Source organism: Rhincodon typus, chromosome 3 (genome assembly GCF_021869965.1).
Source record: "Rhincodon typus isolate 14 chromosome 3, sRhiTyp1.1, whole genome shotgun sequence".
Classification (NCBI taxonomy): domain Eukaryota; kingdom Metazoa; phylum Chordata; class Chondrichthyes; order Orectolobiformes; family Rhincodontidae; genus Rhincodon; species Rhincodon typus.
The window spans coordinates 51,519,642-51,546,265 of record NC_063334.1 but is presented as its reverse complement, the minus strand read 5'-3'; the positions used below and the strand labels follow the sequence as shown (position 1 = coordinate 51,546,265).

Sequence of the window (26,624 nt, the reverse complement as noted above, 5' to 3'; positions counted from 1 at the left end):
GCTTTGCAGAATCATGTATTTTCCAATCAAGCACGCCATGAATGAGCACCGAGTGCTAAAGAGTGCTGATGCACCAACTTATCTTCAAGTTTTCTTCAAGGCACAGAGATCAAGGCAAGATCAAAAATGAATGAAGCAATTCAAAAATCTAAATCTGTTCAATTTTAAAGGTTCTATATAAATGGCATTTTACAAATGACAGTGAAAAATAATGATCCCAGCTGACGTTATCGGGCAAGTCAGAATCCAGACAGGAAATGGCTTGAAACATCATGTGTTTATTTTAATTGAAGAAGTGATCCCTCGCTGAAACATAAGCACACAATGCTGCAGACATTGATTTAACAATTAAGCAGAAATTTATTGCAAAGAAAAATCAAATAATCTAAACTATCTACTTATAATACAAATTGAACATTATTTAACGCACAAAAAAGTCCTTTTCTAAATAAAGAGACTAAAACTGCCTACAGTACTGATTCCTGTGATATCTTGCCAACCTGAAAATGGAGCCATTTATGTGTACTCTGTTTGCTGCTACTTCACCAATGCTCTATCCATTCTATTACCCATAGAAATCATTGAAGAGTGTTCAGGACAGGGAAAACCTAGCTAATTTATTAGTCATTATGAATATTAAGTTGTGTGCTAATTGATTAAATGGAATTGCTGTCTTCTGAAAAGATTAGATTAAAAAGGGAAGGCACAAGGTGATTGGAATGGACACAGCAGCTGAGGTATGTGCTGGTAAGCAAAGTGACTACAAGATCAGGTGATAGAAATGATTCAATGGAAATACCATGAAATAAGATTCTGAAGAGGAGTCACTGGGCCCAAAATGTTAACTCTGATTATTCTCCACACATTCCTTGTACGTCTGTCTGTTTCATACATTTGTTTTCCAAATGGAACCCCAGTTTACGTTCTTTTCCACAGATGCTGCTAGACCTGCTGAGTTTTTTTCCAGCAATTTCCAGCATCTGCAGTTCTTTCGAATTTTTGTTCAGAACTACAGGCATCAATATAACTTGACGACTTTTATTACCTATTAGAATTTGGGGAGGAGAAGGAGAAAAAAAGGGATTCCACCCTGACTAAGGCAGATAACAAAGAATCAAATGTACGTCATTAAACTCATTCACATGACCGAGTACAAACCTAACAATTCAGTACCTACCATTTTCTATTTTGCTCTTTGGATGTGGACCGCTAAAGGCTAAAAACTTGCTGGGGATTATCCAGTTAAAATCTCCATTCTCTGCCCTCTGCAAACAAAAATAAAAGCGATTGTTTATTCTTAAGAGTCTCTTGGTCTTGAAGACCATCAATGCTCTCAGAAAATTAGTTTTGAAAATGCAGTCTTCTCGTTAATCAAAAAAAAACACTAACCTCATAATGTTCGTATTCATCCACATCAAATGTATTAAAATTGAAGAAGTTATACTGCAGAGCCTACAAAGAGGTTAAGAATTATGTTTATCAATTGACAAAAATATAAAGAAAACAGTCAATGGAGGTTAATCTGAAACATCCTTCGAGTAAAATCATTACTACAAGTTAAAAAGAGATACATGCATAAATGGACAAAATGGAAGTTCAGGACTGATGGCAGAAAGTACTTCATACAGAGTTGCTAACACAAGAAATAGACTTCTAGGTAGAATAGTAGAGGCAAATCTTTGGAATCATTCAAAAGTCTCAGACACTGAAATGGAGGAAGAGGACGACAGGAAAGGTTTGTGTGCAAGGATGAATTGTGTGCAAAATTTGCCATTATACAAGCGTACAAACCGATATTAACAACTGCATTATTAAGCCACATTTAGCAAATCACTGAAAATACAACACCAAGAAATGCTAATTGATACTGTATTTATCGCTTTACCTTACTAACTGCATGTAAACAGTCCAGAACTGTTAAGTTATATGTACATGTGCCAAATGAAGCATCCCTGCAATAAGAAAAGTTTGATATTTGTCAAACACAAAACCCAAATACACAAGACAGAAGATGTAAAAGTAGTAATAGATCATTGGCATTTGGGCCTTCTTGGTCATTCAATGTGATAATGACTCATTCTTAGTCTCAACTCACTTTTCAAATCCTCCTCATATCCCTCAATTCCCTGTCTAAAATGCCTTAAACATTGTAAAGGCCATGTGCTTTTTTTTTTAAATTTTTGATTGACGAACAAAATGGGAAAAGGACTGCTTAAAAATCCAATGACTGTGGAGGGGATTGCTGAACTTTTTAAAAACAGGCTACCAGTCCTTATTGTAAGTGCTGTTTAAACAGTTACTTATGTAACCAAAAGAGGCAGGTTACTGTAGACAAGCTGGAGCCAATGGGTGTATATGTAGGGAGATTTGGTTGGCAACAAGTAGCTAATCAGTCTGTGGAATGGTGACCAATGACAAAGGCCATTTGCCTGCCAACAACTTTGCAGTTGCCTTCCAGCTAGCTGTACAGCCTGTGGGTAAGAACACGGTGGTCAGAAGCCTCTAGACCTCCAGAAGGGAGGTGGTGTTCTCATCTTTGCAGTAAATAATACCTAAAACCAGAAGAAAGCCATTTTACTTTCCCTGACCAATTGCTGTAAACTGCTGCTTTTAGCCAATAAGTCAGAGACATTGTAAATTGAGAATCAGTCACAATCAATTGTAAATTGAGCCTTCCGAGAGTGAAAAGTGCCTGGAGATTGGAGATTAAGGAACAGCAGGTCCTAATAAGTCAAAAGGTTCATCCCAGCAAACCCTACAGTCAGCAACTATTGAACTGACTTCCTCTGCCCATAACAGCAACTTTGTGTACACGCATACGTGCGTGCACACGTGGGGTTTTATAATTGAGTTTAGTGTTTTAACCTATAGAATTCTGCGTCAACAATTCATGCTTGGTCATCTGTAGTTAGAATCTATTTAGTATCTATTTGTAATAAATAGTAATTTGTGTTAAGTACGGAAACCTGGTCTGTGCTTTGTTAACCAGGGTCCAAAAAGACAAATAAATCTGCACAGTATTCCAGGTGTGGCACTGTCAAAGCACTGTACAAATGTGACAAAAATCTCATGCTGCAATCTTTTTGCCATAACTACATACTAACATCCTGCACTCTAACCCCACTTACAATCTTTAAACATCACCTGAAAAGGATGTATTTTAGAGTGGAGCGGAGGAAAAATACTTATGCCCAACCCAAAAGGGTGGTAGGCCTGGAATGCATTGCCTGGGAAGGTGGTAGAGTCAGGTAACCTTAACTTTTCAAAAAAAAAAAGAAAAAAAAAAAAACACAACTTGGATGAGCACTTGAAATGTCAAAACCGTCGAGGTTATGGGTCAGGTACTTCAGTGTCACAGTACTGTAGGTTTAGCATGGTTTTGGCAGTACAGACTCAAATGGGCCAAAGGACCTCTTCTGTACTCTATGAGTCTATACAACTAAGTTTCTCTAAACATACCTCCCCACACTAGACTCCATCTATTGACCTCTTGAGCATGCACTTCACCTGTTAAGTATCTGGCATGGTGTTATTATTGTTGTAGCCCAGTGACCAAAATAATGCTTTAGAAACCAGATTTAAAAGGTGGATTTTTTTTAAGATATAAAAATTCTGGAACTTAAAGTCTAATCATCATGAAACTATTGTCATAGAAACCATCAGGTTCATTGATGTCCTTTAGGGAAGGATATCTGCCATCGTGACTTGGTCTGGCCTACTTGCAAAACCAGACCCAATGTGATTGGCTTTAAACATAAAAGAGAGAGGGCAGTTAATTGTTTTATCAACTGGTACAAAGGTCTCAAAAAAGAAGAAAAAAGGGATGAAACCGGATAGATCACCTGGTACTGATGGAGGGACCAGAAATGACAATGACAAAGACAAACACAGCAGCCAGCAAAACAGAAATTGCTCGAAAAGCTCAGCAGGTCTGGCAGCATCAGTGAAGGATTTGATGATAAACACAGACCTGTCAATGCTGCAAAGTTCTCCTAACATGAGGGTTAATGCCAAAAATTGGGAGAGCTGTTGCGCAGATGAGTTAAGCAACAGTCTGATATCACCCTATTGCGGAATCATACTTAGGGATACCATGTTCCAGGCACGACCAGCACCATAAAAACAGAATAAAACTGCTGGAGAAACTCATCAGGTCCAGCATCGTCTGTGGAGAAAGAAACAGTTAACATTTAGAGTCCAGTATGACTCTTCTTTCGAACTGGCAGGACAGAGCCAGCTGAGGTGACGACACAATGGTATATACAGCAGGGAGGTTTGCCCTGCGAGTCCTCAACATTGGGTTTAAGAGTCAATGAAGTCTCATGGCATCAAATCCAATGTAGGCAAGGAAACCCCCTGCTGATTACCACCTACCACACCCCAGTGAGCCAATGACTCAGTACTCCTCCACGTTCAACGCCTTTGGAGGATGAACTGAGGGTGGCAAGGGCATGTAATGTATTCAGGCTCAGTGTGACTTTAATGTCCTTCAACAAAAGTGGCTCAAGCACCACTACTGAGCAAGGTGGTCAGATCCTAAAAGAGCATAGCTGCTAGACTAGGCTTGTGGCAGATGGTGAGGGAGTGAATAAGAGGGAAAAACAAACATCCTCATTAACTTGCTTGACACGATACATCTGTCCATGACAGTATCTTGACAGAGTGACTACTCTATAGCCCTTGGGGAAATGATGTCCCATCTTTGCATTGGACTCCCCACCCTAGCATTACCCTCTCTCATGTTGTGTGACACTACCACCATGGCCCATTACCAGCAGCAGAATACTTCGAGACACTCAAACTTCTTTGTTGCCATCAAGCCAGAAGTATCAACCCTGGCTCAATGAAGAGCACAGGATGAAATGCCAGGAAGCAGCATACCTAAAAATAAGGCATCAAAATTGTGATGCTACAAAACAGCTCTACATGTATACCAAACAAACACAGGCAAGTGACAGACCTAAGCAATTTCATAACCAACAGGTCTCAGATCTTAGCACTGTAGTCCTGTCACATCAAGTTTTGAATAGTAGTTGTCAGTTAAATAACTCACTGAAGGTGGCAGCTCCACAAATATCTCCATCTGTAATGGTGAGGGAGCCTAACACACTGTAAAAGATAAGACTGAAGCATATGCAACAGTCTTCAGCCAGAATAGCTGAGTGAATGATCCATCTGAACCCCCTCTAGGAGGTCCCCAACATCATAGATGCCATTCTTTACCATTTCAATTCAGGCCATGATTCTGTAGGAAGGATGTTATTAAACTTGAAATGATCTACAAGGACATTGCCAGGATTGGCGGATTTGAGCTATAGGTAGAGGCTGAACAGGGTGGGCCTATTTTCCCTGGAGCGTCGGAGGCTGAGAGGTGACCTTATAGAGGTTTATAAAATTATGAAAGGCATGGATAGGGCAAGTAGCCAAGGTCATTTTCCTGTGGTGGGGAGTCCAAAACTAGAGAGCATAGGTTTAAGGTGAGAGGTAAAAGTTTTAAAAAGAGCCTGAGGGATAACTTTTTCACACAGCAGGTGGTGCATATATGGAACAAGCTGTCAGAGGTAGTAGTGGAGGCAGGTACAATTACAACATTTAAAAAGCATCTGCATGGGTGTACGGATCATAAGGGTTGAGGGATAAATCGGCCAAATGCTGGTAAATGGGACTAGGTCAGGTTGGGACGTCTGGTCAGCATGGATCAGTTGGACTGAAGGTTCTGTTTCTGTGCTGTATGACTCCAAGATTTACATCAAGAAATAGTTGGATATTGAAAGATTATGGGACCTGACAATATTTTGGCAATAGTCCTGAAGGCATGTGCACCAAAACTTGAGCCCTTTACCAAACAGTACTAATCCAGCTTTAACATTGGCATCTACCCCACCGTGTAAAATGCACAGGTGTGTTCCTTAAACCAAAAGCAGGGTAAATCCAACAGGCCAATCAATGCCTCATCAGTCTACTTTTGATCATCAGTAATGGAAGATATTATCAACAGTGCTATTAAGCAGTCCCCACTTAGCAACAACCTGCTCACTACCATTCAATTGATGTTCCACTACAGCACTCCCCCAGATTCATTATAACCTTGGTGCAAACATGGGCAAAACAGTTGGATTCCAGAGGTGAGATCAGAGTAACTGCTATTGACATTAAGGTTGCATGACAGACTGTGGCATCAAGGACCCAAGTAAAACCAGTCAATGGGAACCAGGTGAAAAACCCACCACTGGTTGAAGCCATATCTGGCATAAAGGAAGATGACTGTTTTGTTGGCGTTCAGTCATCTCAGTTCCAGGACATCTCTGCTGGAATGGCTCAACCATCTTCGGCTGCTTCAATGACTTTCTCTCTATGATAAGGTCAGAAGTTGGGATGTTTCATGACGACTGGCCATGTTTAGCACCATGCCAGATCAGTGGCTTAGTGGGTAGCCCTGCTGCCTCACAGCACCAGGGACCCAGGTTCAATTCCAGCTTTGGGTGACTGTGTGGAGCTTGTACATTCTCCCCACGTCTGTGGGGGTTTCTACTGGGTGCTCCAGTTTCCTCCCAGCAGGTTAGATGGATTGGCTGTAGTAAATTGTCCACCATGTGCAGGGATATATAGGCTAGGTGGATTAGCTATGATAAATGTAGGGTTATGGGGATAGGGTAGGGGTCTGGGCGGGATGTCTTTGGGAGGGTCAGTGCAGATTCGATGGGCTGAAAAGGCTCTTTCTGCACTGTAGGGATTCTACGGTTTGCAATCAATCAATCACTCAGATACTGAAGTAGGTCATGTTCTAATGCAGCAAGACTTGGACAATATTCAGGCTTAGGCTGACAAGTGGCATGTAATGTTTATACCACCCAAATACCAGGCAATGACCATTTCCAACAAAATAGAATCGAACCATTGCCACTTGAAATTTAATGGAATTACCATTGCTGAATCCCCCAAATCAGCATTCTAGCATTACCACTGACCAGAAATTGAGCATGCCATACAAGTACAATGATTGCAATAGCTGGTCAGAGGCTCTGAATCCTGCAGAGGCGGGGGGGAACTCACCTCCTGACTTTGTAATGCCTGTCCACCTTACACAAAAAGGTGCACATCAGAAATGTGACATATTACTCCAATCTGGCCTAGATGAGTGCAGTTCCAACACCACTCAGGAAGCCTGGGACCATCCAGGACAAAGCAGTCCACTTCCATAAACATAACTCTCTCCACCAAAGCACAGTGGCAGCAGAATGCACAGGCTACAAAATGCATTGCAACAACTCAGCATGGCTCTTTAGATTGCACCTACCACACCCACAACTATCTACAAGGACAAGTGCAGCAAATGCATGGCAACACCATCATCTGCCAGTTCCACTTCATGTCACTCACCATCCGGACTTGGAAACGTCTCAGTACCTTCAGTGTTGTTGGGTCAAAATCCTGGATCTCCCTCCCTCACAACATTGTCAGTCTACCAACAAATGGGCTGCAGAGGTTCAAGGCAGCTCACTACCACCTTCAAGGGCAACTTTGGATGGGCAATAAACTGTGACCCAGCAGTAACGTCTATATCCACAAATGGATAAATACATTTGCAAACCCCCTTTTTACCCCATTCTTTCTCCTTCCTGTCTAATAGGTCACCCACAAATGTGAGCTTTTGCTTTGCATATTAATCTTGTGTGGCACCCTAACAAACACCACACCTAAGTACAGCAATTCTCTCATCTTTCCTTATTCTGTGGCTACCTGCATCCTCAAAAACCTCTTAAAAAATGTAATCAGACACAATTGCTTTTGTGAAAAAAACAACTTTGTTGGCTTTGATCACAGATTTTGACGTGCATTGTTAATGCTGCCTTAATAATAGCTTCCTGCATTTTTCTGACAACTGATGTCAGGCTAATTGGTCTATAGTTGCCTCTTTTCTCTCTGGCTTGAATAGAAATGTTTAAATCTGCTAACTTCTCATCTGCTGGAATTCAATTCCAAAATCTAGGAAATTTTGGAAAATCATAACCAGAATTATAAAATTGCATATCACCATAGAATATTTAAAGCTTGCTAATGATATTAAGAAATTTCAACTTTTGTTTTCCTAAACTAATTCTTCCCTCCATTACTGGAATTTAAATACTTTAAACCTCCAGGGCTTGAACATTTAATTTACAAAATTTTGTGATTCCTGATCCAAACTCAATCTGATCATTGATATGCTACAATCTAAAAAAATTTCCAATTTCTTTTCCAAGTTACTGTTCAAGTTTCTTCCCTTCTTCAGAAGTGACATCCCACTTGACTGACCTTCAGCACCTTTCTCAGTCTGCCTGCACCTTTTACAAATCACCCTACTCCAATGCTCCTCCTTCAATTGATTTCGGTGGGAGGTGTCCTTCTCTGATTCCATTCATATCTAAAACAAAAAACAGCCAATATAGCTTCCCGACCTGCTTCTACACCTTTACCCCTGACTAGGGGACACATTAAGGTGAGAGAGAGATTTAAAAATACACAAGAAGTAATTTTCTTTTTAAACACAGTGGTTCACACGTGGAATGTGCTTCCTGATGAAGTGGTGGATGCAGGTACAATTACAATGCTTAAAAGACATTTGAATGGAATTACAAATAGGAAAGGGTTGGAGGAATAAGGGCCAGGAGCAGGCAAGTGGGACCAGTTTAGTTTGGGATAAAGTTCGGCATGGACTGGTTGGACCAAAGGGTCTGTTTCCATGCTGCATGACTGTGACTCTATCCTTGGTCACAGTTCTTATTTCTCATGACGTATTTTTAGATGTCACTGAGGAGCAGCAAGTTCTAAATGTACTCCAATGATAAACTACACCACTGCCTGCTTCAACCATTCCACTGTCCAAGATCGCAAACTGGATAAGCAGAAATATTGGGATTCCAATTATTTAACTTGCCTTAGCTACTGGCTGGGATGGAACAAGATAGTTCACAACATCCATTTCCTATCTGATCCAGAAAGAAGCTTCTGACTCCATATCCACTCCATTAATAAACCTGCCTACTTACACCTTTACATCAGCTATTTCAACCATGCTTCAGGCAAACTACTGTTGAAAACTTCAACCATGCCTTCGTTACCTCTACACTTGACTATTTCGAAGCTATCCTAGCTAACCTCTCATTTGTCACGATCCATAATCTTGAATTAATCTATTACTTTGTGGCTCATATCCTGCTCAATTACTAATTGCTGAATGCTCATGGTTGCTTCCTGTTTGGTGATGCCTCAATTTTAAAATTCCCATCTTGATTTGCAAGTGTAACAAAGTCCCAGCCAATATTTAACCACCTCCAAGCTAACAATGCCCTGAAGTGCCTTACTTGTCCCATTCTGGTCCTCTGGTTCATGCCTGATTTTAATCACTCCACACCGGTGGACCAGTTTTCAACTGCTATCTTGATTGTTAGTTCTGGAATGCTATCTCCACCCCATCATCATTAAACAGCCTTTTGGTCATTTGCTTTAATACTTCCTTTCGCAGCTAACTGCCAAATTTTGTTTGTTAATGTTTCCGCCGAGTACCTTGGAATGTTTTACTAATTTAAAGGCAAAACATTCATGCAAGTTGTCAGTTTCAATTTTGCAAGATGAACTCATTTACCACGCCTCTAATAGGAAAATCTCTGGTTTTGTGGATTTTTAAATTCCCCATTATGTCAGATCATGGATATTTTTACATACCTCTGTAGCAGATGGGACTTGAACAGGGTCCTCCTAGTCCAGAGGTAGAGACCATCACAAGAATGCTTTCAGCAGAGGTAATGGACCAGCAGCATTATCACTAGATTATTAATTCAGAGACCCATGTACTATTCTGGGCTCCCAGGTTTGATTCTTTCCATGGCAGATGGTGGAATTCAAATTCAAATTCAATTTTAAAAAAAAATCAAATCTGGAATTAACAGGCCAATGATGAATTCTGTCAATTATTGGAAAACCCATCTGGTTCATATTCATCTCCTCGAGGGAGACTACCTTTACATGTGACTCCAAACTCTCAATAAATGTGGTTGACTCTTAACTGTCTTCTGGGCAATTAGGTATGGGAAATAGATATTGGTCTTGCCAGCAATGCACACATCCAGTGAATGAATTTTTTTAAAAATTGCGTTGCTAAAATATGGCAAAGATATAATCAGAATGATTAGTTCCTGCCTCATTTAAGTAACTTGAATCATGTGTACACAACAGCAACTCAATTTATATACACATTCAAAGAAAGTTTACATTGAGAAAGTAACCAATTCAGCAAAGAACAAATTAGACTGTGGACATGAATTTCTGCAGAGGTTCTTTCACTCATCAACAGTAAGGTCAGCGTTAAGAACTATTGAAAAAGCTGTCGTAACAGTATTATGACAGATTATCCCACAGTAACACTAGTCACCGTTTTAGCTCATGTATGGCTGTGATATGGATGAGAAACTTATAGTTATTTTTATTACTCCCAAGGCAGCAATGCTTGGCTTCATTGCAATTCCTTCCTTCTCTGTAAAATTAGGATCTGTAATAAAAGAAATTCTGCGAAATTTACCACTTACGACTAATCATGCTTCATGTTTTCCTATAATTGTAATCCTGCATGAATAGTGAGACACGCAAGGTGAAAGAAATACTTAGAACAAAATTTTCACCTAGGCCCAGACAGAAGTATGGTTTGGTGCCTGACCACCTCCATCTGGTGTGCTGATCTGTGGGTACTATTCCATCCTGAGAGATGGTAGTAGTGATATTTTTGGGGATTAGGATTTAAATGACACACAAGCCTATCCTAACTCCCACATTTGGCCAATTTGGTGAATAAATCGCTGCTGGATGATGTGTTCCTGACCCTGCAGTCTATGAAACACTTTTGGCCCCAGTGTCGAAGTCTCAACCCAAAATTCCATCCAAGCCTCTGAACCTTAAATGAGGTCAGGACACACGGTAAAGTAATGCCTACTGGGTGCAGTAGAATAGTTATTAGCAGGTTTAAGTTAGTCCATTGAGAGATCTATCACAGATGCCTTTGGTTGCAAACATAACATCATTTGTTCATTATTCTTTAGTGAGTAGATCTTAGTGTCACCCTTGCTTCTACACAACCTCAGCTTTCAAATCCCAAACAACAAACAGTGAGTATTAACTGGATCTAAATCTCAGTGAACTGAAGGAAATGCACCAGCTGTTCATCTCCCTCTTCCGTTGGAATTAGTAAGAATACAGTGTCAACAAAGTAATCATCTCAACAAACATATTAAAGCTCAGCAAATATACTGTTAGTTCCAGTTTTAGGAGATGACTCCACTGTTCTCATTAAACCTATTAACTAAATCAATAGCAATGACAGGAAAGGGAAATTGTAAAAAGAAAATTACCTATAAGGTTGGTATGTGTTATTTCCCCCTATCAACAGTCTGTAGGTTTCCTCTGGAGATTTTTTTAAGTAAATTACCTGGTGGAAACAAAAGTTGAGCACGTGAGGTTTTAGGAATCTTATTGCAGCACTTAATGATAAGTTTTAATTATGATATTCTGCTGTAGTTTTGGCTTGAACACACATTGTCCAAACACTAACTATCCTAGCAAGCAAAACAGATCTTTGTAACTTCAGAATAAAATTGATCAAAATGAGCACTCCTTTTAAAATTCTCAGGTGAATTAAATCTTTGGGATAACTCATGTATATCGAATGTTACAACATAAGCAATCATTGTGCAGTTCCAAGTTGTGCAATGTTGTATATGTTTACCTAATGAATTAGAAATAATTTGTTGAAGATCGCAGAGAAAAACTCTTTGCAGTCTACTCTACAAGGATTAAAATAAATAAAACCAGGCTTGGAGTTACATCACAACACACAGTCAATCATGTTGTACTCTCCATCCATTCATTCTAGAGTTAATACATTTTAAAAATCCAACATAGCCTTCTTCACTGGGGCATATGTGCTTTTGTCAGATTCCATTTCCTTAAGCAGTGTTGCTTACTCTGCCAGACATGCTCTCGACTGTTTCTGGAGACGGAGGCCAAAGGTTTTGAGATTTTAACAGTAGAGTGAATTAACAAAATAGAGATTTAAACAAGCATAAAAATATTCCAAAGCAGAAAGTGTACCAGACTCCAGTTTCTCCAGACTACAGCTTAGACCAATATCTTTTCAAGTTATGAACAGGAAGTCAGTGTTAAATTCAAAAAAAAAGTTTGCAGGTAAATTAAGTCTTGTAGAAACGCAAAATGAAAATGGAACAAAAACTGAAGAACTCAGCAGGTCTGACAGAGTTGACATTGAGTCCTTCAGTGAAGAAAAGTCACTGGATTCGAAACATCAACTCCATTATCTCTCTATAGATGCTGCCAGACCTGCTGCATTTTTCTGCCCATTTCCGTTTATGTTTCATAGAGCTGTACAGCATGGAAACAGACCCTTCGGTCCAACTTGTCCATGCCGACTAATATCCTAATTTAATCTGGTCCCAGTCATCAGCATTTGGCCCATAATCCCTCTAAACCCTTCCTATTCACCATCCATCCAGATGCCTTTTAAATGTTGTAATTGTAGCAGCTTCACCACTTCCTCTGGCAGCTCATTCCATACACGCACCACCCTGTGTGGAAAATGTCACCCCTTAGATCCATAATGAGTGCTTAATTCTGCCAAATGGAACTCAAAACAAAAGTGATAATGTCTGTCTTGTGTGGGCTTTCTCTTAAAATGAAATGGCTCCAATCACCAATGCAAAATACAGAAGTTATCTACCAATAAAGTATAACAAAATATTTCTCTATGTACTCTATAAATTCAAAGAAAGACAGACTTGCATTTATACAGCGGCTTTCATGATGACTAACTGTCTCAAAACACGTCAGAGCAAATGAAGAATTTCTGAAGTCTAGTCCCTGCTGTTTTTAGGCAACACAGCATCCAACATTTGCACAAGCTCCCACAAACAGTAATCCGATTTAAAACAAAACCGACTATTAGAGGATATTTTGTTGATTGAGGAAAATAAATTAGCCAGGATGCCAGGAAAACACGCCATTCTTCTTGAATGGCTGTTTCAGATTTTTTTAAGCAGTTATGACAGTAGCCTCAGATGTTCAATGCCAGATCTAATACTTCCTTTACTGACAGAGTTATCAAGATTCTGATTTATCAAAGACTGGGCAAATACTGTAATGAAGGAGAACTGGTGAATCCTACAATAAAACAAAGAACTGCAGATGCTGAAGATCTGAAACAAAAACAGAAATTGTTGGAGAAACCTAGCAGGTCCAGCAGCACCTATGGAAAGAAAGCACAGTTAATGTTTCGGAGTCCAGTGACCCTTCAGAACAGAAGCAATTTCTGTTTCTGATCAGCTCTACAGTTGCTATAAGCACAACTTCCCACACAAGTATTTCAGAGTCGCTGTACAACCCAACAAAATCATATGAATCAAGTGTTTGTGGTAGCAAGACCAACCTGAGAGTAATTTGTGGTGTCTGTACTCTTATCAATCGGTACAGGGGCTTCCTCCCAGTGACCATGTTTGAATAAAAACAAATGTATACCCAGTTAAATTCCACTTGGAATCTCTAGATTCCATACTTAGAATTTTTTGATCTGCTGTTAACTTTGTTGAATGTTATGTTGTTACATTCTAATTAAATTTTATTTTCTTTTCTCTTTGGGTAGATGTTAGAATAATCAGTTCTTGACAGCTTGCCATTATTGGTAGGATATACTCATAGCAAAAAAAAAAAAACTTGTCAACCATCATTACTTATTTTCTCCTTCAAAACACGCTCTACCATGTTTTAAAAATTTTTATCACGAATGTGTTGTCAGTTTAGACAGGACAATGTAACTCATCAAAAGTACACTCAAAGATTTTCAAGAAATAAAAACAGGAAGTGCTGGGAGTGCGTAGATCTGGCAGCATCTCTGGAGAGAGGAGTTCAACTCAACATTTACACATGATTCTTGTTCAGCATTTTCTACTTTTATATTAAAAACTGGGTGCTTGTAATGAGTATTTGACTTATAAAAGGTTTAAAATACTGAATCCTGAACAACATGCTTCAATCTTAAAGCCAAACAATGTTTAATTGTATTACCTTTTAAATTTACATTTGAGACAACAATGTAGCGGTGATACCGGATACCTATTTATAAGGGAACCACACTGACTTGACGAATAAAGTAGAAGAGTTCGGTTGGGGACACAGAACTGTAGATAATGCAGTTCCCATTCAAGAAAGACTGGATTTTTGATGCTCCTCCCGCTCGAGGCAGTGCGGGTAAGCAAGTTAAATGCCTGCCTGCCAGCTACCCACCCACCATGCTCCAGCACAATTTTACCAGCAAAAACAGAAATTGCTGGAAAAGCTCAACAGCATGTCTGGCAGCAAGTGGACAGAAATCAGAGTTAACATTTCGGGTCCAATGACATTTCCTCAGAACAATTTTACTAGCAGCTGGGATGGCATTGGACCATTGATTTTAAGTTAAGGGCCACCAAGACCAATACCAACACTCTCTTCACAGCCTCTACAGCGCTGTGTCCCCTGCTGTGGTCAGCCTTTGTTGATCACCAAATACTTACCAAGTTCCAGTCCATGACTGGATGCCTCATTAAAGGCTCAAAAAAGTAGTATTGGCTGTGATGCTGCTAATACTCGAGATCTGCCAGTAAATGATTTGATAACACCTGAGGTAGGACTTCCTGTTGTTGAGAAGCAGAAATCCTACCTCCAGCCTACTAATGGCTAATGGCTGTTCAATGATGAAAATTGATCTTCCAGATTTGTAGCTCGGGTTGTGGATGAGGTTGTAGACTTTCTCACTGAGCCAGTGTGTTTGACTGCAGATGTTTTGTCACTCTGCTAGGTAACATCATTAGTGCACCTCTGAAGCATTGGTGTCCTGTCCTGCTTGTTATTTATATGCCTTGGTTTGCTGGGGTGGTTGGCATCACTTCTGATTCTGTTTTCAGTGGTTTGTATGTTGGGTCCAGTTCAACGTGTTTGTTGATTAGAGTTCTGGTTAGAATACCAGGCCTCCAGGAATTCCCTGGCTTGTCTGTTTGGCTCGTGCTATTATGGATGTGTTGTCCCAGTTGAATTCGTGTCCTTCTTTGTCCTTGTGTATTGAGACCAGTGAGAATTGGTCGTGTCTCTAGGTGGCTGGTTTGTGTTCGTGTATCCGTATTGTCAGTTTTCTTCCAGTTTGGCCTACGCAATGCTTCTCAGTGCTTGCATGGTATTTTGTATATTATGTTACTTTTATTGGTTGTGGGTAATGGGATCCATTACATTTGTCAGTAACGGTCACAGGATGGTTGTTGGTTTGTGGGCTACCCCAATACCTAGGAGTCTGAGTCGTCTTGTGGTCATCTGATATGTCTCTGATGTACGGTAGGGTGCCTACCGTGTCATGTCTTCTTGCTATGATCTATTGTGACAGTCACCCTACCGTACATCAGAGGCATTTCAGAGATGACCACAGACTACTCAGACCCCTAGGTATCAGAGTGGCCTACAAACTACAACCACCTTGCGATAGCTACTGACAAATGTCATGGATCTGATACCCACAACCAAAAAACTAACATAATATACAAAATACCATGCAAGGACTGTGAGAAACATTACGTAGGCCAAACTGGAAGAAAAGTGGCAATAAGGATACACGAACACCAATTCTCACTGCTTTCAATACACATGGACAAAGGTGGACACTAATTCGACTGGGACAACACATCCATAATAGCACAAGCTGAACAGAGACATGGCAGGAAATTCCTGGAGGCCTGATGGCGCGATGACCTCCGGTCAGCAATACAATATCGTCACACCAGCTGCAGATAGTTTGGAAGGCAAGTGAATGCTTAAACAGAACCCTGCCAGTCGTTTTGAAACAATCATGCCAATTATTTGTATTTTTCAGTTTCTGCTGCACTATTTAAGTGTAGAGTAAAATGTTTAGAAGTGCTTTATATCAGGTATAACAAGGTGGCACAAGAGAAGAAAAAAAAAAATCTGCTACGGTCCATGGCTATATGTAGTAATAGATTCTACCAGTGGAAGTGGCAATGTCAGTATGTTTCTGGACTTCTTCTATAAATATATTTGAGCCTGCCATTTAAAAAGAAGATTCAGCAAGTCTTTAAACGTGGATCTGGGAAAACTTACTGATCTTCGTATCATCCCTCTGATACATAACATCCTGAATGAGACTGCCAATTGACTGTAAAACCACTCTTTACATTGTCTGGTGGCAAGGTGACCACTGGCAGTTACTAATTGAATATCCATTGCTGATTTGCCAAGCTGAGGTGGTAGGGGCAGAAATGGGCAGACTATACACTTTCCATACGCTTCCTTCACCCTGTCAAAAGACAAAACACACAGCCCTCCGCTTTCTAGTTTTTACACAGAGGGAATGCATCAACTCTGCTGACCATTCCATCATTCATTTATCCATGTTCTTGACTGCCCACCTTTGACCAATTATGCGCAACTGTTCCATATAATTTTCCTTGCAACTCTCCAAAACCCAACTTCATTCTTGTCATACTCAGCCTCATTCTAATTTTAGTTCTAGTCTCATGATGCTCTCATCATTCATCTAGTACAATTATCAAACTTACCCTCCTTCCCACCCAATTTGCTTATCATTCTGTCTATTATTTCATTTAAATCTTTTTCATACATATTTTCAAGACACCTGTTTTCTTCACTCATTCCAACAAAGAAAAACTTTAACCACAATATTTAATTTGAAAAGGCAATACTACTGGTCTGTAGAGGATTAATTAAGCAATCCAGATTCTAAATTGGCTGGCCCTGGGCAAAATGTATGATGGAGATGGCATCATAACTGCCATTTGCAGCGAAAGTTACTGTGACTGAATAATTCTTACCATCACCTCTAATTTCCCCACACAAAAAAAAATTACATTTCATAGTTCTTCCTTTCATTTCAAAACCTACCCTTCAGCAGAGAATACGTTTGGGTGGGATTCCATTGGTCTCACTTAAAGGCTAAATTTAGATCCAAGTTTTAATCTGCTGTGAGAAATTCTACTACAAAACTCCACTACAGATGGCACAGTAACATTACATGTTCTTGCCATTCAAGACAACCAACTGCTACATTGACTACCTACTATCACAACTAAATGCTCATTTCTTCATGAACTATACTGAAATAGTGAATAATCAACTGCAGTACTCCAAACAAATTACAAAAAAAAAGTGTGCATATGAAAGCTGGAGAGCGAGAGCTAGAACGTGTGTGTATTTTATTTTCCATATTCAAAGTGTTTAGCCAGGTTAACAGGATGGTACTACACCATTCAAACCAGAAATGCCCCAGTACCAATTCCTGGCATATGCCAAGTTAGATTACATTGACATGAATTCAGCAAGAGAAACAGAACATGCCACAGTATTTCTGCACAGGGAAGTAAATGTATTTATAACTAAAAATCACATTTCTGCTCTTGATTCACATTTGGTGACTCTGTCGACACACAAGGACAAGATCAATATAGGATGCGATGTCACTCAGCAGTCAAAAAACTGGAGAATCTTGTTTAGGTTAAAGCAGGAAAAATGGTCATTTGATTCAAAGAAATGGAAAAGCTGACCAATCTTTGCATTCAGCACAGGTAGACAGAAAATTCCAGAGTCTACAGGATACATAGGTAAATAAAATCCTTAACAGTGAAAGAGACAATATTTTAAAACCAACTGTACTCCTATGACAGGTATCCAAATGCCAGAGAAACTAACTGTTGTTGACACTAACAGAAGTTGATTTATGACTCCTAAGCATGTTGTGCAAAGGTATCGATCATTAAAAGGGAGCAAAGATAAACTAAGTAAATATATGCACAAATGGAATTTAGAATCATAGAATGGCTACAGCAAAGTAGTGAGCCATTCAATCCATTTTGCCCATGCCAATTCCCTGCAAGGGCAATTCAACAAGCTTGCTCCCTGCAAATCTTCTCTTTAGATATTTAGCTAACTCATTTTTGAAAAAAAAAAAATTAGAAATTCTAACCTGTACACCCAAGTCCTGGTCATCAATATTTGTCAAGAAAAGCAGGGTTTATCCTAACACCAGCCTCCTGGGGAATCCCACTGTATACCTTCTTCCGGTCCAAAAAAGAACCATTCACCACTTCAGTTTCCTGTCATGGGCCAACTTGATACACATGCTGTCACTATCCCTTTTATTCAATTAGCTTCAACATTGCTGACACTCTTTCAAAGCCTATATGGCATCAACCTAACCATGTGGAAACTTGACCATATGTCCTGTAGACAAAGAGCAGGACAAATCCAGCACAGTCAATTACTCCATCAGTCTACTCATGATCAGCAGTATAGTGATGAAAAGGGTCATCAACAGAGCTATAAAAAAGAGCACTTGCTTAACAATAACCTGCTCACTGATACCCGGTTTGGGTGTTGCCAGGGCCACTCAACTCCTGGTCTTATTATAGCCTTGGTCCAATCACGGACAACAGAGATAGCAAGAACTGCAGATGCTGGAGTCAGAGCCAACAGAGTGTGGAGCTGGAGGAACACAGTAGGTCAGGCAGCAGAAGGGCATAAATGTCCCAACCCGAAACATCGACTTTCCTGCTCCTCTGATGCTGCTGACCTGTTGTGTTCCTCCAGCTCCACACTGTATTGACACGGACGAAAGAGGTGAATTCCAGAGGTGAGGCAAGGGTAACTGTCCTCGAAATCAAGGCCACATTTGACAGACTGCATATCAAGGAGCAGTAGCAAAATGGAGTTAATGGGAATCAAAGGGAAAACCTCTCCACTGGGTGGAGTCATACATGGCACAAAGGAAGATGGTTGCAATAGGTATAGGTCAGTCATTTCAGCTCCAGGACATCACAGTGTGAGTTCCACAGGATAGAATGTCCTAAACCCAACCATCTTCAGCTGCTTCAATGATCTTCCCTCTATCACAAAGTAAGAAGTGGGATCTTCACTGTTGCCTGCACAATGTTCAGCAAATTCACGACTCCTCAGATACTGAAACAAATGCAGCAAGACCCGGACAATATCCAGGCTTAGGGTGACAAATGGCAAGTAACACTTTCGTGACACAAACGCTAGGCAATGACCATCTCCAACAGAAGAGAATTTAACAATCTCTCCTTGGCTTTCAATGGTATCACTATCACTGAAAACCCCACTATCAACATGTTGGAATATACAATTGACCAAACTGAACTGAACTAATCACGTAAGTACTAAGGCTACAACAGCAGGTCAGAGGCTAAGAATCTTGCAGCGAGCAACTCACCTCCTGACTCCCCAAAATCAGTCCACCATCTACAAGGCACAAGTTCAGAGTGCAATGATGGAATACCGCCACTTGCCTGGACGAGTGCAGTTCCAACAACGCTGAAGGAGCCGGACACCATCCAAGACAAAGCAATCTGCTTGATTGTTTGTGGATGTAGTGCCTGTCACTCTCACTACCAATGATGAACAGTAGCACTAGTACGTACCATCTACAAGATGCACTGCAAAAATTCACCAAGGCTGCTTAGACAGCACCTTCCAAACCCATGACTGCTACCACCTAGAAGGACAAAGGCAATAGAAAAGATGGGAACACAGCCACCTGCAAGTGCGCGTCCAATTCAAACACCATCTTGACCCGAAAATATACCACCATTCCTCAATGGGTCAAAATCCTGGAACTCCCTCTAATACACAGTCAATTCTCATATAACGCGATATTGTACGAGAACGGAACTATCTTGTGTTATAAGAAAATCATGCAATAGCCGCACCATTTAGACGAATGGGACTGGAATTGAGTTATAGCTAATACATCTAAGGAAAGTTTGCATACTACAGTTAGTGGTCTGAATTCTTCAAATCGCGTTAAAGCCAATTTGCGCAGAAGAAACACGTGTTATAGCAAAACTGACTGTAGTTTTTTGGGTATACCTACAGCACAGGGATTGCAGCAGTTCAAAAATACAGCTTACCAACACCTTAGGGACAACTACGGATGAGCTATAAATGCTTGTTGAGCCACTGATACCCACATCTCCTCATGAGCAATTAAAAAGCCCTACATCAACTGCATTACCTTCAGCATTTTCTGTTATCTCATTGAGAAGCTCCACCTTGTTAAATACAACCTTCCTTTCACAAATTAATTTTGTCCCATATTATTGCTTCTAAAAATGTTCCCAGCCCTGAGGTTAAACTGATCTGTAGCTATCAGGATTATCCTCAGACCATTTTCTGATGTAAGGACGTAACATTTTCAATTGCGGTTAGCTGGCACTACTCCTGTTTTTTGAGGATGGTAAGATGATGGTCATATCAACTTTTAAATTTTTCCCAATCACTTACTTTTTCCACTATGATTTGCATTTTTTTTGTTTGTTAAAATTGATGCAAAGTACTTGTTTAATACTTCAATCATACCCCTACCTCTATGCACGAATTTCTTTCTGTCCTTATAGAACATATTCCCCCTTTTTACCATCCTCGTACTATTTATATACCTATTGAAGACTTACAGTTTCCCGCTTACATTGGCTGCCAGTTTTTTTCTCATACTCTGCCTCACTTTCTGTATTTTCAGCATGGTTCTAAAATGAATTTTAACATCTGTAGGAACTGTTATATGCACTTTTTTTCTCTTCCATGTTACTCTTTGCATCATTAAGGCGCTCTGGCTTGTATGCTTCATCTTTCCTCTTGTAGGAATGTACTCTGCATCTCAACTTAAAGGCAGCCATTATTCAGTTACAATTTCTCCTGTCAATTTTTGATTCCAATGTACTTGGGCTAGATCTCATTGAAGTTATCCTTGCACAAACCCATTACTTTTACTCTGGATTTCTCATCCTTTACCACCTCATCTTGCAATGATCACTATCACTTAAATATTCCCTGCTAACACTTAATCCACTTGACCTACCTGATTTCACAGAAACAGTGCCCGAAATGTCTCCTTTATTAGATCAAAAATATACAGATCCAGTAAATTTTCATGAATGTAATTAATAAATTTCATGCCCTCTACAGTATACATTTACATAATTATACACTAAGATGCACTAGAATAGTAAAAGTGCCACATTAAAACTATCCCACAATTTGTGCACTCTTCTAACCTCCCTCCCAATATGTTCATCTATATCTTTCCAATTAGTGGTGGTGTATATAATACATCCATTAATATATGATATTGCTACTGTTTCTAAGCTTTAACCAAACAGATTTTGCCTTTCGCCACTCTCAGACATCCTCTCTCCAGCACATAATGTTTGTATTAAATCAATATTATAATAACCCCCTTACTTAGAGGCAAGGTGTTCAGCAAAGACAAGAAGAATTTGGTTCCCAGTTCAGACCACCTTTGAACCAAGTTTCTTTTGTCACCACACCATCATTATGCATTAGGTTATCAGTTTACCAATCTTATTTTGCAAAACTGTCACTTTCAAATACATGTACAGTAAACCTAATTTAGACCCCACTTGCTCTCAGAACTAATAACTTGATATTACTTACTCTAGATCGGTCTATCCAATTTCTCTGTGCACCTTGTGTGTACCTGGTTTTTATCCCCCCCTGAACTATTACCTTCTAGTTGCAACATTCCTGCTAAATGAATTTAATCCCTCCCCAAAAACACTAGCAAAAAAAAAGTAGAAGTGACAGATAAAACTCATCAGGTTTCTGTTCAGGAGTAACCATTTCAACCTAGACAGGACAGACCTAATGCAGATATTCTAGGCACTTAAAACCCTCTCTGCTTCAACACTTCAATGACACAGTCAAATGCTCTCTTCTTAGTGTTTATGCTCACTAGCATAGGATACCAGTAGTAATCTGGAGATTATTAATTGTGGAGGTTCAGCTTGCTACTCTTTCCTAATTTTCTAAAATTTGTCTGCAGAACTACATATTGCTATCAACGTGGACCATGACCACTGGTGGTTTCCCCCTCCACCTTCAGTGAACTCTGGGGCCACTAAGTGACATCCTTTATTCTGGTACCATGGAGGCAACAGATTACCTCTGGAATTAAGTTTACTTCTGGAGAAGCATTTGTCTATTTCCCCAAGTATCAAATTCCCTTTCACTATTGCTGGAGAATCTCAGCAGGTTTGGCAGCATCTCTAGAGAGAGAAACAGAGCAGATTCTAAAGTTCTGAAGAAGAATCTTACCAAAGTTAATTTTTTTTCCTTTCTCCAGAGATGCTGCAAATGGGATGTGTACAATTATATATTTTGAATGATTGACTAAAATCTAAATGGGAACACAGTATATTAATAACGTAATAAGACAGTAATTTTGTGCAAATGTATGTAATTACTTTTACAAGTAATTACCATTCAAATCTTTTGAGAAGAGCAGCAGTAGCATTAAAATAAGGAATGAATGACTAAGCAGTTAAGTGTAGAACCAATACTCTAGTACAAATAAACACAAGTAATTTTAGCGGTCACAAGGCAAAAATTGGAGATTACAGAAGTTTAAGGATGTACAATTCTTTAATTATGTAGCAAATAGTACATGTTTTTTACTTCCAGTCTTCCAATACAAGTGGCTATATTTAAACAATCTTTCTTGCCATATGCATCCTTTTCCATGCTCTCAAATTTTCCTCTATCTGCAAAATTTCACTGTCAACAGTCCAAGTTTATAAAAAAACTGTAAATAGACTCAATCACTACTGTACTATCCTGCCTGGAAGCACAGAATTGAAGAAGTTGCTATGACCAGAATAGTAATTCAAACTAAATTCAGAACCAAAATTCCAATCTACATTAATGTGGCGTGCGACTGGGAAAAGGGATGGAATCTATGTTGTTCAATGAACCACTCCCACCTTGCATTACAATCACGAGATTTTTCTGGGGTAACAAAGTAGCCCAGGTACTTTGGTCCAAAGGGAATAAAACAATCCTTGAAACTCATGGCAGATCATTTAGCAATGTTATATTTCTCTGGAGTTATTGAGAAGAGTTTATATTCAAACACTCAGAAGATATGGAGTGTTCAATAAAGATCATATGCCAATGCCAATACTGCCACTTGGTAAAGCTGAGGGAGCTATAACAAGGGGAGGCGATGGTCTAGTGGTATTATTGCTAGACTATTAATCCAGAGACCCAGATAACATTCTGGGGACCTGGGTTCGAATCCCGCCATGGCAGATGGTGGAGTTCGAATTCAATAAAATATCTGGAATTAAGAATCTAATGATGACCATGAATCCATTGTTGATTGTCAGGAAAAACCCATTTACTAATGTCCTTTAGGGAAGGAAACTGCCAGCCTTACCTGGTCTGGCTGACATGTGACTCTGGACCCACAGCAAATTTGGTTGACTCAACTGTGCTCTGGGCAATAAATGCTGCCCAGCCAACGACGCCCTCATCCCATTAATGAATAAAAAGGAAAAAAAAAAAAAAAAAAAAAACACATTCAGCAAGCAATCAAGGCTAAAATCTCAAGCTTGGACATCTGTGTCCATGCATTTCCTAACCTTATTTGTGCAAGTAAGAAGATTTTAAACATGTATTATTTAAAGTTACAATTCTATATTTCTAGATTGCAGAAAAAAAAAGTGCCTTCAACCACCTGCAACCGTAGGCAAATTCACGAAAAGCAGCTATGTTCGGTCATCTGTAAACAGTTGTATGACAACTGATATAGTTCAGAACCCCAAAGCAAAGCAATCTTAAGGTCTTGAATTGTAGATAAAGAGGATTACCCTGTTGGAAAAAAATTGCCCGAGTGCTCACTGAATGTCAGGAACAATTTTGTGCAACGTTTAAAATAACGAATGAAGCCGACAAACATCCAACCTTTTTCTGGTTCGTGGACAAGATGCAACCTCCCCAGTAGTTTTCCTTCCCCAGTAATTAGTTGTAAAAATGTTACATTTCCTAAGCTAACTATAAAGATGAGGGAGGAACTGACCACAGTTGTTTGGAAAAGATATGTAAAATAAAATCTCTTGCAATTTTCTCTTGTAAAAGAGAGAGGCAAAAGTGGACATTGGACCACTGGAAAAGTGAGGCTGGAGAAGTAGTAATGGGGAAAAACAAGGGCAGAGGAACAGAATAAGTTTTTTGCATCAGTTCTCACAGTATGCCAAAGTCAGGGAGGCAGAGATGAGTGAAGTGGCCATCACTAAGGAGAAGGTGTTGGGGAATCTGAAAGGTCTGAAGGTTGATAAATAGACGGACGACACACCAGAGTTCTGAAGGAGATAGCCGAGGAGATTGTGCAGATATTGCTGGTGATCTTTCAAAAATCACTGAAGTCACACAGGGTTCCCACTTGACTACAGAATGACTAATGTAACACCCCTGTTTAACAGAGGGAGGTATAAGACAGGAAATTATAGCCTGGTTAGCCTGACCACGTTCACCGATAAGATCAGAGAGTCCATTATTAAGGACGAGACTGTGGAGCGCTAGGAAGTGCATGGTAAAATAGGGCTGAGTCAGCATGGCTTTGTCAAGGGGAGGTCAGACCTGACAAATCTGTTAGAATTCAGAGGTGGTAATGAGCAAGTTAGACAAAATAGAGCCAGGTGAATGTGATCTATTTAGATTTCCAGGAGGCCTTTGACAAGGTCCACACAGGAAGCTGATAAATAAGCTAACAGCCCATGGTCTTAGGGGCAAGGCACTGGCATGGATAGAGATTGGCTGACTGGCAGAGGGCAGAGACTAGAGTTAAAGGAGTCTTTTTCAGGATGGTAGCTGGTGACTAGTGGAGTTTCATAGAGGTCAGTTTTGGGACCATAAACTTATACACTAACGATCTGGATAAAGGTACTGAGTTTGCAGATGACAGAAAGATGGGTAGACAGACAAGTAGTGTTGAGGAAATGACGAGGCTGAAGAAGGACTTGGACAGGGTAGGAGATTGGGAAAAGAAGTGGCAAATGGAATACAATGTGGGATAACGAGAGATTATGCACTTTGGTCAGAAGAACAGAGGCATTGACTATCATCTAAAACAGGAAAAGGCTTTGGAAATCTGAAGCACAAAATTACTTGAGTCCTACTTCAGAATTCTCCAGGATAATATGGCAGTTAGGAAGGCAAATGCAATACTAACATTCATTTCAAGAGGGCAAGAATACAACAGTAGAAATGTACTGTTGAGAGTGTCTATGGTCAGCCCTCATTTGGAGTATCGTCAGCAGTTTTAGGCTACGTAGGAAAGGATGTGCTGTCCTTCGAGGGGGTCCAAAAGGAGGTTTACAAGAATGATCCCAGTGTTGAAGGACTTGCCACATGAGGAGCAGTTGTGTATTCTGGGTCTGTACTCAATGGAGTTTAGAAGGATGGGGTGGGGTGGATTTGATTGAAACCTACAGAATGCAGAGAGGACTGGATAGGTTGGATGTGGAGATGACATTTCTACTAGTAAGAGAAACTAGGAACTGACGGCAAAGCCTCAGAGTGAAGGGAAAGCCTTTTAGAACCGAGATAAGAGGAATTTCTTCACTCACAGGGCGCTCAATCTGTGGTGCTCATTGTTGACGTAGCCTCCACAGCCCTAGTCATTGAATTTATTTAACAGAGATAGATATGTTCCGAATTAGAAAGGAGATCAAAGGTTACAGGGAGGAAAGTAGGAGAGTGGGATTGAGAAACACATCAGCCATGATCGAATGGCAAAGCAGACTTGATGGGCTGAATGACCTAATTCTGCTCCTAGATCTTATGGTTTCATGGCCTAAGTGCTCTGTTTAAAACACACCGACTAACTATTACCTGAACCAACATAACTCTTGCATTTCAGTTCAAACAATATCATGTATTAACATGCCACAGTGCTTCTTTGAAATGACTACATGTTTAAAATGGATCACATAACACTTACCGAAAAGGACCCAATTAGGACTGCTGCATTTGCTTGTTTCTTCTGATCACAACCTGTGTAATGAACTATTTTCTTCCTTCCCATGGTAAACGACTACAATAAAAACAAAATGATCACAATGCAACTAAAGCTATATGTAGTAAGCTAAGTGACAAACGTTATCTATAATTTAAGAGTGTTTGGAACATGTTGCCTTATGTTGACAATGCACTTTTCAATTTTGCTGGAAACAGCATGTCGGTTTTAAAACTATTTAGTTTAATTAGTCAATTTCCCTGGTGATGTGCAAAGTAAATCACAATAGCTTATCAGTTGAGTGGGGTGAGGGGATAATTGGATCAGAGACAAGTGGCAAATGTAACTTGCAAATTGCAATGCTCCATCAATACCTCATGATCAGAGGTACAGTCTTTCAGATGAGAGGTTAAACTGAGGCTTGATCCAGGGTCGGGTGCCAGGGGTGGGAGGAGGACATAAGGTAAAAGATTCTAGTATTATATCTCAGACAACATCACTAGGAGGCATTATTATTTCACTACAATAATGTTCTAATGCTCTTTCATTGCAGTGCACATGCTGGCTGACGAATTTTCTACAATACAACAGCGACGACAATTCAAAGATACTTAATCAGCTATAGTAGGAACTGCAGATGCTGGAGAATCTGAAATAACAAGGTGTAGAGCTGGATGAACACAGCAGGCCAAGCAGCATC

At 39.9% G+C, this 26,624-nt stretch overlaps 1 protein-coding gene across 6 annotated transcripts in view; it reads right to left on the bottom strand.

The window, feature by feature from the left end:
• Positions 1-26,624, bottom strand: part of LOC109919808 (dual specificity protein phosphatase CDC14A-like) — an 82,025-nt gene that overhangs the window by 42,863 nt on the left and 12,538 nt on the right. For all 6 annotated transcript variants that reach the window (XR_007266124.1, XR_007266125.1, XM_048620238.1 and 3 more), the window contains exons 4-8: positions 25,910-26,002; positions 11,382-11,458; positions 1,886-1,952; positions 1,390-1,452; positions 1,178-1,265 (exon numbers count right to left, since the gene is read on the bottom strand). Coding sequence is in view for 4 of the 6 variants with exons in the window: in XM_048620238.1 (XP_048476195.1) it covers positions 1,178-1,265; positions 1,390-1,452; positions 1,886-1,952; positions 11,382-11,458; positions 25,910-26,002 (388 nt within the window). In the remaining 2 variants the exon portion in view is untranslated. The remainder of the gene's footprint in view (positions 1-1,177; positions 1,266-1,389; positions 1,453-1,885; positions 1,953-11,381; positions 11,459-25,909; positions 26,003-26,624) is intronic.